Genomic DNA, 14,659 nt, shown 5'->3' on the forward strand with positions numbered 1-14,659 from the left:
TCACTTTAATTACTCCGAGGGCCTGCAGGGCACACAGAGTAATCCTGTGATCCACAGAAACACCAGGACCGCGCTCCATCAAGACGATTATTTACTTTCACCTTGTTTCATCCAGACACAGAATGCATATAAAAGATAGACATAACCTCTGGATCAGCCGAGCAAAGCCAAAGTGGAAGTGCCTTAAACTGCAATATTTCTAGTAGCTTGCAGCAGGCAACTTAACTGGTAAGTCAAACTGCTCAGCTTTAAGCATCACAAAAGTGACATCACCATGGCCACGCCTAACTTTTACATAAAGCATGTGTCTTTATAAGAGGCTAAATATTTTTAAAATTTGATTTTATAAACAATCAGAAGCTCACACTGGAGAAGGTGGACTCTAAAACCCTGAACTTATCATAATAATGATACTGGGTTTTTTGTCGATCGACTAACCGCTGCAGTCATTTTTTGTCTCCCTCACACACATGCACACACACACACACAGTATCTAAGAGTGCTCCTGTCCCTGACTCTGGCTCTCCTGAGTGTCTTGCCCCCAGCCGAGGCCGTTGATGGGCGCGTGTTTGTCCCAGCTGTCCGTGTTGTGCCCATGCTTCCTCTGGTGGCGTTTGTAGTTGTCCCAGTGGCCCGTGGTGTAGCCGCACTCGCCGCATGCATACGGCTTCTCGCCCGTGTGCCGCAGCATGTGCCTCTTCAGGTTCATGCTCTGGTTGCAGGAGTAGCCGCAGATGGAACAGTGGAACGGCTTGGCGCCCGAGTGGATGCGCTCGTGACGTCGCAGGTTAGCCAAGTTCCCGCAGGCGTAGCTGCACGACGGGCACTGGTAAGGCTTCTCGCCTGTGTGCACACGCAGGTGCCGCTTGAGGTTGTCGAGATGTGAGGAGGTGTAGGGGCAGTGCGGGCAGCAGTGAGGCTTCTCCTCTGAGTGGACGTGGGAGTGGCGGGCCAGATGGTTGGGGTAGTGGGACAGGAAGGGGCAGTGAGGGCAGCGGTACAGCTTGTTGCTGCGCTGACCGCGCCGGGATCCCCGAGACACGTCCCTGCTGCAGGGAGCCCTTGAGTTGTCTTTGGAGCAACGGCGGCAAACCTGGAAAAATAACAGAGCACACAGTGAGAGGAAACATTTCCTGTGGACAGATCATACAATCAAACGGTCATTAACCAGAATTGCCGCTCCGTGGTGGTCATTAGAAAGCCTGCAGGTTTAAAACGTTCCCACAGTGGGATAGCCACCTTCAACATCAGTTTTTTCTTCCCACATTCACCAAGTGCTTGCTTATAGATGGTCATCTGATTGTTGAAGATTCTCTGGATTATTTTAGGCGCTTTACATTACAATATAAAGTCTCTTTAGCCAAGTGTTTTTGTATATTGATGCTATATAAATATAATTGAACTGACAAGAATAAGATAATGAGGCATCTTACACATTTGTTCATCTATTAATACTTATGAGCTTTTAACTCCAGAAAAGAGAGCAGCCCTGACGTGACAAAATTGCTCACAAATCCTAATTAGCAGCAGCAGCAGCAGAAAGTTTTACAAAGTTTTTAAATGACAGGGACTAAAAAGTGTTCGGGCATTGGGGGGGGAAAAAGTACTTGTTTGAAGGTGTGGCTGAATGAGGTTTGTAGTAAGGAAGCACTTTAATTATTCAATTTGTGTAGAACAGCACTATATCAGTACCAGTCCATTAACAACTAAATCATTAAGATTTTTCCTGTCAGGAGGTTGGTTGATCCTGCTGGGACCATAGAGAACTTGTAGATAGAGCTGAAGACACAATACGGGGTGAAAATGGCATGTATTGGAAATCTGACAAAAAAAATTATGACAAAATTTATCAAAACCGATGAGAGAATACCGCCATCTGAATCTATGGCGGCCTGAACATGTGCACCACCTTAAGATTGCCACTGACTTTTTAGCTTGTGACAGCAGTATGAGGGAGGAAGTCACTCTGCTATCGTTAATGTAAAGTGGGAAAATGTGGAAGTTTGTGGTGGGCGGAGCTTCTGTTTTTCTGTTTGTCGTGGAAACAAACTACACATTGTACAACCCCTCATTTCATCCTAAAGTTTACAGAGGATCTTTCAAAGAAAACCAGCTTTGTTTTGGTAAACAAACCTGTCCTCCATCGCCCTCCACCTCTCCCTCTGCCCTGTCGCCCTCTAGGTCAGACTCCTCCAGGGTGAGGCCGCACACCCGGCAGCAGAGCGGGAAGAGGAGGACTGGAAGGGGGCCGGAGGGGGAGCCGAGTCCTCCCAACGTCTGGAGGTAAGCAGAGTCCTGGGACACTCGTAGGGTCAGGTCTGACATGACTGCAGACACATAGGGAAGCATTCAAAAGGCAAAGTTGTTTGGATCATTATTAGCTGCAGTGTAAACACGTTCTTCTAGATGTTCCCCATCATGCAGTTCAGTTTTAGGTCACTGAGCACTAAGCCAGAGAGAATTTCTCTTCCTCATTTTGCTGACTTGCTTCCTCTTTTCTGCTCTGCTCACTGCTTCCAAGATGAGAAATCTCCCCCTCAGAAAAAGTTTTTTTTTAAAATTCGGAGTTGTCAAATCTCCAAAATGCAAACCTTCCACATGTCATCAAACCTCTGCTCTGGGTTTGTGATATTCCCAGGTTTTAAGTGTGCTTTCAATCTAGAAATTTCTACATAAAGAACAGCTTAAAAAGCCTGGTTAGTTTTTAAATCACAAAACTACAGGAATACCACAGGATATATGTGAGCATTTTGCTAAATGGGAAATGCAGGCGTCATGTGTGTGTTTGTGAGGCTTGACCCAAACAAGCAACAAAAGTGAGCGTATCTCACGGCTCCGTCACAAAGACACTAAATTGTAGTAAGAGACTTTAAAAACAGAATTACAAAGAGACTCGACGTCAGAGTGGTTTCCTTTATCAAAAAGAGATGCATGTGACTATAACCAACAGACAAACACACGAACATTTAATCAACTGATAATGAAAAACTGAATACCCAACATGTGGTCACACTGAAGCTGAAATCTATCGCTGCTGTTATAATGATGATTTCACAACGACACAATAACACATGCTTCGCTCTTAGATCTGCAGTGTTTCCCCTGCCTTTCCCTCGGAGGGCAGTCCCCAACCCGAGAGAGAGAGAGAGAGTGAGAGAGCGAGAGAGAGAGAGAGAGAGAGAGAGAGAGAGCAAAACAAAATACACACATCTCATACACATATATAAGTGTTATGTAGACATATTTGAAATTACATCTAAAGTTAAACACTAACTTTAAGTAGGGCTGCACGATTTTGCATAAAATGAGAATCACGATTTTTTTGCTTAGAATTGAGATCATGATTCTCTCACGATTTTCTTTTCCAGTATAAATATTTATTGCACTTATTAACTGCACATCAACTTCGTAACAGTTGAGACTGAACATAAAAACAATAAATAAACATAAAAACAACTAGGGCTGGGCCATATTATACCGTTCACGGTAATACCGGTATAATGTTAGGCAACGATAGGAAAATGAAATATTGCGATAGAATGGGAGTAAAACGCACATGCGCAGTGCCTTTGTTTTCATACGCACATGGCCGATTGTTGAGTGAAACAGATGAACCAGAATTGGTTTGTAAAAATGGTGCAACTTCAGTGATGTGGAACTGGTTTGGTGTTTGTCCGTCAGATACACAACAAAGCACATTTTTTTGCAGAACATGCAAGCGGCCGTTGTTATTGTCATATTTGTCGGACTAAGATGCTCTTAAATCTGGGAGTAATCTGGGTCCTAAACTCCGTAAACTTCAGGTCAAACAACACTGCAGCATCACTTAGAGTTAAAAACTGTCTAAATTCTTTCATCTTTAATAAAACGATCAGCATTGCTGCTTTACCAGGTGTCACTATAAAGTTTAACTTCCAGGCATCCATGAAAACAAAAGTTATTACATTTAACGGAGTTAGAAGTTAGCAGGAAGCTAGCGGAAGTTAGCTCGCTAGTTTCGCTAGTTACCTAAGCATGATATAGCATGTTCTGACTGAGAGATTTCTGAAAAAAATCAAACGTACAGCTCTGCTATCACTTCCAACATAAATGAAGACAGGAAACTAAACAGCAGTGACGTTTGTAGGGTTACTGAAGTTGGGCTAGCTGATATATAATGATGTGCTACGTGATCGCTAGCGACACAGCTATGTTAGCATAACATAAACAGTGAAGCTGGAGGAAGAACACTAACACTTTTCCACTTATAAAAGTTAACGTGAAGGTTCTTCATGGTTAGAGACAAATGCAATCGCATGGCAGGATGCTGTAAACGGACCAAACTTCAGTCAGGAGAACAACTGAGATAATCCATCCACAATACGAGGTTAGTCATTAATATACTGCAACAACATGGGAATAGAGCAGCTGCCAGAGAATTCAACATTAATGAATCAATGGTACAGAAGTGGAGGAAGCAAGAAGAACGAGTTTAATAAAGTTTGATTTATCTGACTGCTTTGTTTCGCTTAATGTGCCTTATAATCCCGTGCACCTTATGGTCCGAAAAATGCGTACTGCACACTGCAGTTTAATGTTGCAAAGCACCTCTTTTTAACTTCAGTGGATATTATACATGGTTATGCTCAGGATGTGTCAGCCCATTTCTACTGGAAATGCCTTTTGGTTAAACTTTCAGCAAGGAATTTGCATTTGCACTGTTACATTTTTATAAAGCTTTAATGTACATAAAAACCAGCTTCTTGTTTAAGTGAAAATAAATGGAAGGTTGTCTTTTTGCGCTAGTAATGTTGTGGAGTTGTATTTTGTCTCGCATCAATTATATCGTCGGTTATATCGTTATCGCAAATTTTCAAATATATATCGTGATAAATATTTTTGGCCATATCGCCCTGCTCTAAAAACAACAAATGTCTCACGTTTTGTTGTTGCCGCAAAATGTTGTACTGCTTGAAATTCCGTCTCCACCGTTGCTCGACACTGCGTGTATAGAGCAGGTAGTGCAACAATAGAAAAATAGTTGCGGGACGGCACTGTGTAGGGTTTGTCTAGGGTGTTGATCATTTTCCTAAATCCCTCGTTTTGCACAGTGTTGATGGGAGCCATATCTTTGGTCAGGTGATAAGTAATAGCCTCCGTAATTTCCCTATACCCGTCTAACTCCTGCGGGAGTTCGACGTGTATAGGGAAGCGCTGTATAAGGTTCCCGTTATTGATGTTTGGGTGGTTGACCGGGACGGATTTTCTCCTGTCACTTTCTTGTCATCCCTGACGTGCTCTCCGTTGTTTTTTCCCTGCTAATTTTAGCAGCCAGCTTCTGTATCACGTGGTATAAGGCTCCGCCCTTGTCATTTGTTGAGCAGGAAGAGTGAGCGCTTGTTTTCATGCAGATTACGTCCCGGATCAAAATGCGGTACAATCATCGTCGTCTTTTTTTTTTTTTTTTTTTTTTTAAATCATTGTCATTTGGAAATGAGATTTCACATAAGTATGAATCGAGATCGCGATTTTTTAACGATTAATCGTGCAGCCCTAACTTTAAGGTTTACAATTTTATATGTTTTAATGTATTCTAACAAGAATTCTTATCATTCATTAAAAATGGATATCATCACAGCTTTATCTCGTGGCTAAATCACCATGGTAACTGATGCTAAAAAAACATAACACGGTTGGGTGCCAGGTAATATTTTCAAAGTTTTCAAATTGGCTGGAAGAGCCACTTTTGCACCAGTTCATTCATTTGCAGCATGTTTTAAGTTGTTAAGAAACAAAGCATATAAAGCATGTATGTGTTATGAACTTTGCTCGTGGTGTACACCTTTGCCACAGACCAGATAATTTTGCATTACATCATGGCAAGAAAGAGGGTGTGCTTCCTTTATCACATGACTCTGTGTTATTCACCTAACCTGTCATGGTCCACAGAGCACACTGGAGCACTGGTGACACCAACTTTACCCAAACTGAAAACAAGTCATTACTGTAAATGCATTACAAGAAAAATCCCGTAAACAGGTGTTAATCGGTCTAAAATCCCAGAGGAGAACTTTTCCAGGAAGCCTCCAAACCCACCAAAGAGGGAAACACTGAACAAAAAGACATCGCTGTGACTTCTCCTAAATGGCTGCTTTTTCACATTAGTGGCACACCCTGCTACGTAGACGATCTGAAAATGTTATTTATACTGATGATGATGAACTGAGTTTTCAGTCCAAAGGTGACATATATAAAAGTTAGTTGTCAGATTAGCAATCAGAAAGAGTTTCCTTCAAAGTGATTAAAAAAGAGAGAGAAGCTGCAGGCAGCCTGTGAAATTATTGATTAACAAACTTGTTTTAACACAAATTTATCAGCTTTTTAACTCTGAGACCGTAATTGATGTAAAGGTTTGTGTTTACTCACCTTCTTCAGCATCACTGTTTGCCTTTTTCCGTCTTCCCCGTCTTTTCTCCTTCTCCCTCCTCTGCGGTCTCTCCTGCGTGTGCATGCGCTGGTGTCTGCGCAGGTTGCCGAGGGAGCTGCAGGCGTAGCTGCACTGGTGGCACCTGTACGGTTTCTCCCCGGTGTGTGTGCGGGCGTGGCGCTGCAGGTTGACGAGCTGGGCTGAGGCGTAGGGGCAGACGGGGCAGCGGTACGGCTTCTGGCCGTCATGGGTCCGCATGTGGCGTTTGAGATGGTTGGAGTAGCGCGAGGTAAAGGTGCACAGCGAACAGGAGTACAGTTTAGGGGCGGGGTCCGCAACACCGCTGGCTTTGTCTACGTTTCTCCTCTTATTTTTGGAGCTGCCGCCGAGGGATCTATCGGACAGGTTGGAACCGTCCAACTGAGAGGAGTCGATGGAGGTGCCATGCTGGAGGCCCTCCTCACAGGAGAGACAATAAAGCTCTGCCCCTAGGTCGAGTCCTACACCTGGAATAAAATATATCACATTTTCTAATGTTAAAATAATTAAAACAATATTAATATTAAACAATATTATATTGATTCAGTACAAACAAAGTAAAAACAAACCTCTGCAGCCATTTGTACTGATCTAACCTAGGCATTTGACACAGTGGATGATAAATCTTAAAGCAAAGACTTGTCAGAGCAGGGCGGTTCAAATTGGGTACATACATACGCTACAATCATTATGTTGGTCGTATTATAGTGAAACTTTAATTTTGATCATAATCTACTCATCTGCACATAATCCAATAACCAGGCTCTCTACAATAACCTTTTAATACAGTACAGCACAACCTGATGATAAACTTTTCATGTATTCCTACAGTTCTGAGTTTGAGTTAGCATATTAATACATTCATGCAGAATTACACTTGATTACTCTTTCTTGTTTACACCTACCAATCAGTAACCAGTGAGAAAACTGAAACTGGTCTTTTATTTTACATTGAGTTGTGTCTGCTCTCTGAGGCAAGAAATAGACTTGCTGTTTCCACGTTAATGTCAGTGGTGGACTATGTAGATGTGACTCATATGCATGTGTGTTCATGTGCTTACATATGCTGGATTCTATCCATCATAGAGTTGTGAGATTTACTGGACACTGAACTCAAATCAAAGAAGTGAAAATATTCCAATATCACTCTGTGCCCAGGTCTTTTTTATTTTTAACTCCACATGTAAACAGCCTGGCATGTTATAGTCAGTCAGTAGTTACCAAGATCTAAGCCTGCCCCCAAAGGTGTGTCTCCCAGAAGCTGACCACATCCCTTACAGGAGAGGAACGCTGGGAAGGTGGAGTCTGTCGGTGCTGACGAGTCGTCCTCCACACTTAGAGAGAAGACAGTCATACCTGAAGAAGAACACAGGGTTAAACAGACAGTCGCTTCAACCTTTGAGGAGAAAAATTCAACTCTCATGGGGTTTGAGGAAATAACCGCTGCATTTAAAAACTTAATTTATTACAGGAATGATTTATATATTTATGCTGGCAGCTGAGGCACGCTGAACTCACTTCCCCTGAGTGAGGTGTTGCAACTCAGAAGGAAATCAGCAGCATCAGCGCTGGAGCAGAAATAGAAGTCAAAACAAGAAACAACATGACAACTTAAGTTAGTCAGTTGGAGAATCTACTTCTCCGAGCTCCTAACATAGCGATGAAATGTCTTTGCCCTCTATACATCAGCCTGTACCATAAGTGACATCACAAAAGCTGCATCAGCTTTCGACTTCTACTACTCCTACACCAGCACTGATGCTGAGATTATTTCTGAGTGGTGACACCGGTGGTTCAGGCAAAGAGGGAGTCCTTTACAACTCAGTTGCTAGTATGGACCTGTGAGGACTTCACAGTTGGTGCACGAACGCCACCTGCATGCTCAGTCGTTCATTGCTCTTTCACTCCAGCATCATCTATGGAAGCCCAGACAAGTTAAAAAGTGAAAATACAGCATACTTTTCATTTTAGCTCAACATTTGTGACTCTTTAACTTGGCTTCAAATGTGAATTTTAAAATCTATAAGCTATTTTCAGCTTCTCCTTTACCACAAGGGGTCACCACAGTGGTTAGCGCCACACATTTCATTTGGCAGATTTTTGCACTCAACACATTTCACTTACCCAGTGATAAACTAATAATGCAGACTAATTACCCAATAATACATTCAGCTTACATTCTGTTTAACTTTCTGAATTTTTAATTAGCAAACATTTGACTTTTAACTTGCGCTACAGAAATGGGTTTGCATATTATTTCACTTTCAACAAACTCAGAGACAAACTTATGGTACAAAGTACCATAAACTCAAAATCTTAAATACGGAAAGCACATCAGTTTGAACTTGTAAGTCTTTTCGAGCCCGATCATCAAAGGGACCATACCTCGCCTGATTACCAGGAATTGGGAGAACAATGTTTAAATATTGTGTGAGCACAGGGTCAATGCTTCAGTCAAAACAGAGAGAAAAGCCTAATAAAAACATGTGGAATGTTTAAATATGTGGCTTGCTTTCAAACCCCGTGTATGTAAAAACCTGTGTGTGTGTTACTGACCAGACTCTCTATCCAGTCCCATGATCTCCGAGTCTCCAAACTCCAGCTCGCCGCTCAGCAGGAAGTCGCTGTCCAAAACGAGACAGCCCGGCTCACACACCACTGCCCCATCCTCAGAGTCCACTGAGTGCAAACAGACACACAAACATTTCTCATAATTTCCTGTATAAACACACCTGACCAAATGAAGACAAACGCCAAGCCCATCCTGAAACACAAAGTCAGCTTCTACCTGAGGGTGTTAAAAAGTCTGGGTTTCACTCAAAGGTTTCCCTTTGTGATACGAGCTGTAAAACTGTGAACATCTGACACAAACATCAACATCTCTTCTCTTTATGTAACAAATTTTCATTTCCTTTAAAAAAAAACAAACAAACAACAACCCCCCCCCCCCCAAAAAAAAAACCCAGACACATTTACAGATTGCAGGGTTGTTGGTTGTTTTTTTAACAGTGATAAAAAAGAAGATGTTTAAAGACAAAAATCAGGCTCATGTTTCACATACACATGTTTTTTTTGTTTTAAAATTTGGCTGCAGAGAACACATTTGATAAACGGGACAGAAGACAGCTGATAACAGAGTTTGTGCTCGAAAACACACAAAAAGAAGAAGAAGAAGAAGAAGGATAACAGCAAAGGAGGTGGAGAGGAAACGAGAAGGAAATCGGTGAGCATGAGATAAGTGCTGAGGAGGAAGAGCTGTGGGGTGAGGAACGAGGCTGAGAGGGTCAGGAAGAGGAAGACGAGTCGAACACAGAACTGATGATACAGGACATTTTTATACTCTTAAACCTCTGAGCGGACATTTGTTGACCCAGCTTAGAGCAATTCTAACTTTTAATGTCACAAAGAAAATAAAAACTTACTGATAATTAAAAATATTTACACTAAACATTAAGGAAACTTAAAATTATTTTCTTTATTCCCATTTTCCTGAGCTTTAATTTGAAACCTACAAAACCTACTTTTTCAAACAGTTTGCATAACTATTAACAGTAGTTAGAGTAGAAAATTATTCTGCTGCGGTTTTTCTGACCTATTTGTCTTTTAGAGGTCAATGACAAACACTGGCTAATGCAATCTTTAATAATTAACTTTTTAATCATAACTAAAAAGTAATTAGAATTTAAGGTTCTGAGACATTTACTAAGACAAGATAAACTAATTCAGGAAAAATATGGGGTGCTTTTGCAGATTTATTTAGATTAATTTAGAGAATTAAGATGTTTTTCCTTCTCAAAATGGGCCTCTGGAGACCAATACACACATCCAATTAAGGCAAAAGTCTGAGTTTTCCTGTCATTTCAGGCTATTTTAAATGTGAGGATTAGGCCTAAGTAAACTAAGCCCTGCTTAAAAAAAAGAATAAGTGAAAAACATTTATATGAGACGCTTGTTGATTTCTGTTTGGTTGAAACCTTTTTAGTAGGAACCAAAAATATAACAACAGAAGCAATTGTTAGCTGCAGACCAGCAGCCAGAGGACAGAAAGTAACAAACACCACAACTCATTAAAAATTTTCAAACTAATTCAAGCTGCACTGTGCTTGCTCCCTGCATCGACTAAAGAAAACAAAGATGCTGTATGACAAGTTTAAGGCTGCGCAGGTGAGTAGGAATTAAGAAGGTAAAAGGGTTTCAAAAGGGTTATAAGGACATTTCCAAGTTATACATTCTACAGAGACAGAGATTATCCACAAATGGAAGACATTCAAGACAGCTGCCAGTCTTCCCAGGAGTGGAAATCGCAGCAAATTCACCCCAGTGTCAGACTGTGCAAGGCCCAGAGAAAATACAAAAAACCCTAAGAGCTTCATTTCAGATTCTACAGGCCTCGGTTACCTTAGTTAAATGTCTATGACAGCACAATTAGAAAAAGACTAATTAACTGTGGCTTGTTTGCAAGAACTGGCAGGCACTGAAAGCCTCTTCTCTCATGACATGACAGCACAACTTAGATTTCCAAAGCTGCAAATCACAAGACTTCTGGAAGTCCTTTGCACAGCAAGATCAAAATCAAACTCAGCATATCAGCACAAAAATCTCATAACAGCTGTCAGCGTGGTGGTGGAAGGGTCATGATTTGGACTTATTATACAGACAGGACCTGGACATCTTGCAGTCATTGACTCAACCATGAACTCTTCTGTATACCAAAGTATTCTACAGTCAAACATGAGGCTGTCTGTGTGACAGCTAAAGATTATTTTACGTTATTGGTACAAACAGGGACATTCAACTGAACAATGATCCCAAGCCCTGCAACAAATCTTAAATGAATACCTGTATACCTCAATGAACTGGAGCAACGCTGTAAAGAAGAGTGTTACAGACGGATAAAATCATACAGAAAATGATTATTTGAAGTTGTAGTTGATAAAGCTGGTTCTGCAAGCTACTGCTAAGAGTCCTGTTTAAAGTCTTTTAGTTTTTCAACAAGTCTGCAGGCAGGTAATGTGAGTTAAGACCCAGCGTCTTACAAATCCCAGATATTTTAGGTTTTCCTTTATTAAAATGTTGGTTTCGGTTATAACAGCAAAAAATGTCATTCCTCCACTGTAGAACCAAAGCTGTTCGGTCAATCTTTGTTCAAATGAACTGCTAACGTGTTCAAACGTAGACCGACCTGAACTAAAACACACCAATCCTCCTTTTATCGTTCAGTTTTACAGAAGCTTTGGTTCAACTGTGCGATCATTCTTTCAGATAACACTGCTGTGATTGTGTCAGACGTCCAGAAGCTACTTGAGCTGCAGTTAGACTTTGAATACGAGTAATTTGAATACAAGGATGTACTGGCCTTTTTTCCCCTCTGAGCCCCTGCTCACATGCTCAAAAGTACACTCCCATCTAGTGCCTGTTTAAATATGTACATCATTAGAAATCTGAGAAGGTCAACAGGTGACTTCAGGTCTCCTAAATCCAGTATTCTCTTTTTGTAAGCTGACTGATGCCCACGCAGTCAAGAAAATGTAAACGAAGGGAGGTGAGCGTTCTACAGGTGACGTGTGGGAGGAGAGTAAAACAAAAGAAACTGGAGACACAACTAGAACCTAAAAACGTCTTCTGGCCCCTGTTAATAATAAAGGTGAGGGTACACAGGAAACCAAGGGGAATGACAGAAATCATACAGGAAGCTGTGAAAGAAAGAGAGGAAGAACGAAGGGAGGGAGCAGGGGGAGGTTAGGTAGGGAGCCTGCGAAGAGGAAGTGGAGATAGGAAGCAGAGAGGAGGTGGAGAATCCAAGTGAGCCAGAACAGTCAGGATGAGATAACAGATAAACACATCTGCTTAAAGGACAACATGTCTTCAGCAGTCTTCCTCTCAGGGAGATAAAGAGGAAAGGACTTGATGACCAGTCAGGCAACTTTTAACATTACTGTATCCCTCAGAAATATGTCTAATTTTATAAAAATGCATTTAAAGTGGACCAATACCTAGCAAAGACTCATTGCCTTATTCTATGGCAGTGATTTAAGATTCATGCGGAGAGAAAGGCAGCAAAGAGCTGGAAGTAAACAGCTGGACTTACGTTTCACCGGCTGCGGGTTGGACTGTTTTCTCCGCGGCATCTTCGCCTCTCTTCAGCACGGATCCTGTGCTGTTTTCGCGGTGACACCTCCGACACTCTGCGGGCTCAAGTCCGTCTGTCCAGCAAGAGAGGCAGCCAGCTAGCTAACTGCATGTCATCATCATCACCTCCTTCCTCTTCCTCTTCCTCCAACGGACAGCAGTAGCGGCGGAGTCATCGCCACCATCTAACGCCTGAAGCGGAAGGCGTACACCGGCAACAGCACCAATTAAAAAGACCCACACCTTCCCTAAATTATTACATTACACTTTGCAGCTATATTCAGTTCACAATAAACTTTAAAAACACACCAATCCATTTAAATTCATCACCATGGCTAATTCTTTGTTATTGTTTCGCAGTAAGTAGCCGGAGCCATCTTGCTAGCCAGCGAGCCAACCGGCTAAAATCAACACTGTAATCTAACTCTCGCTTTTAGCTCACACTAAAAATAAAACTTAATGAAGTCGAAGACACTCCACCGAATAACTTACCTGTGATAATGTCCCTTAAAATACCGCGGGTGAAAATGCAGTTAAAACTATTCTCAAAACACTCTTTTTGTTGTTGCCAAACACACACAGCGCCACTATGCCGGGTCCGGGCTCTATGTGACGTCACCGAAAGACGCAGGGGATTGTGGGAATAGTAGTCCTTACTGTGTTTACCAACCTCAAATGACCTCTACATATTATCAATGGAAGTTTGTCTCTGCCACCATAAAAAAGTAAAATCTCTGTATTTCAACATACAAACCCTGAATTTAACTTAGGTGTGGTGGAAAAAATAATTCTTTACATATGTATATATCTATAGCTAAATAATAACAATAATGTTTTCTTTTGTTTGTTAGTGTTTTTTGTTTTTGTTTTTCAATGTGAGAAACAAGCTCCCTCAAATTTTAGGTAATCTTGCAATTTTTTCCTCACAAAAACAAAATATTGGACAACTCATGTATGTTTATATAATAACAAGAGCAATAATAACAACAATAATAATTATTATTATTATGCAAAGAATGCTGTATTGTATATAAATCTGTCTTCCTATAATGTTTAGAAGACAATAAAATCATTTGATTTCCTAGAGATGACTAACAAGTGTTTAATATTGTGGATTTGTAAAAAGAAATAAAGTTTAAAAAATGTGAAGTTGTGAAAAGGAACACAAAAGGCACAGAAATACCACAAAGATTCAGCAATAGGTTCACTTTATTGTCAAAATATTCAACAAAAACCTCAAAAACAGATAATCCTCTGTTGTTTGTACCACTGCAGACATATATGTTGTTTTAAGTAAAGGTAGTTGATGCCAACACAAATTACAAAATGCAAGAACATATATTTTGCATGATGCTTTTTCTTGAATACATTAAATTAACGAATAGATATCATACAATTGTGATAAACATACCATGAAATTTACATTAAAACAGTTTGTCAATAAGAGAGGTTTTTTTTAAAGACCCTATGCATATACAGTTCTAAGTGTCAGGTAGGTTTAACTAACGTAAAAAAAAATCATATCCTTTTATTCTCTCAGCTATTATTTTTCTGTATGTACAAGCTCTGAATGCTTTGACATTTCAACAGTAAAAATGTTTGTGTTGTTAAACTAGAAAAAATAATGAGGTGAATAAGATGTATTTTATAGGTTGCTGTTCTCTAGTCAGTCACTCAGGCAACATTTCTCAGGAGAGATCATGGCCTGAGTAAACATCATTGAGGGGTTACATGTCAGTCAAAGACTGGCTAAGAAAGAAATCATCTATATAGCTTTATCTTTATATCTTCAGCCTTTCTTTTTTAATACTCAAAATTCTGCCACCTATTCAGGATAACACTACACAATTGAAAAAGAAAAAGAGAAAAACATATTCCTTTAACTTGATAATTGTTCCTTGAGAAGAATCTAGAATCCTCTACAATGTTAAAATATTAAATGAATGAAACTTCAGGAGTTTGCATGACACACTGTATTTCTAAAAAACAAAACAAAACTGGGTGAATTCAATTCAGTGGGAAATTTCATTTGTTTTAAGTATGGGACCAACAAAGGATCAAAAGCAGTCTTTCATTTTTGGGATC

The 14,659-nt window shown here is 40.6% G+C and overlaps 1 protein-coding gene across 1 annotated transcript in view; it reads right to left on the reverse strand.

The window, feature by feature from the left end:
• znf513b (zinc finger protein 513b) overlaps positions 1 to 13,195 on the reverse strand; it is a 14,938-nt gene extending 1,743 nt beyond the window's left edge. Inside the window, exons 1-7 of the mRNA XM_086282969.1 lie at positions 13,067 to 13,195; positions 12,534 to 12,766; positions 9,002 to 9,124; positions 7,667 to 7,801; positions 6,406 to 6,912; positions 2,134 to 2,327; positions 1 to 1,093 (exon numbers count right to left, since the gene is read on the reverse strand). The exon at positions 1 to 1,093 is cut by the window's left edge and continues 1,743 nt beyond it. Coding sequence (XP_086139095.1) covers positions 494 to 1,093; positions 2,134 to 2,327; positions 6,406 to 6,912; positions 7,667 to 7,801; positions 9,002 to 9,124; positions 12,534 to 12,573 — 1,599 coding nt within the window. The 5' untranslated portion in view covers positions 12,574 to 12,766; positions 13,067 to 13,195 and the 3' untranslated portion in view covers positions 1 to 493. The remainder of the gene's footprint in view (positions 1,094 to 2,133; positions 2,328 to 6,405; positions 6,913 to 7,666; positions 7,802 to 9,001; positions 9,125 to 12,533; positions 12,767 to 13,066) is intronic.
• Between the last annotated feature and the right edge of the window lie 1,464 nt (positions 13,196 to 14,659).

The sequence above is a fragment of the Aulonocara sp. 'chitande type north' Nkhata Bay genome, linkage group LG23 (assembly GCF_057382095.1).
Source record: "Aulonocara sp. 'chitande type north' Nkhata Bay isolate Kocher_YH1m ecotype deep benthic linkage group LG23, A_spYH_male_GT1.1, whole genome shotgun sequence".
In the NCBI taxonomy this organism is placed as follows: Eukaryota; Metazoa; Chordata; class Actinopteri; order Cichliformes; family Cichlidae; genus Aulonocara; species Aulonocara sp. 'chitande type north' Nkhata Bay.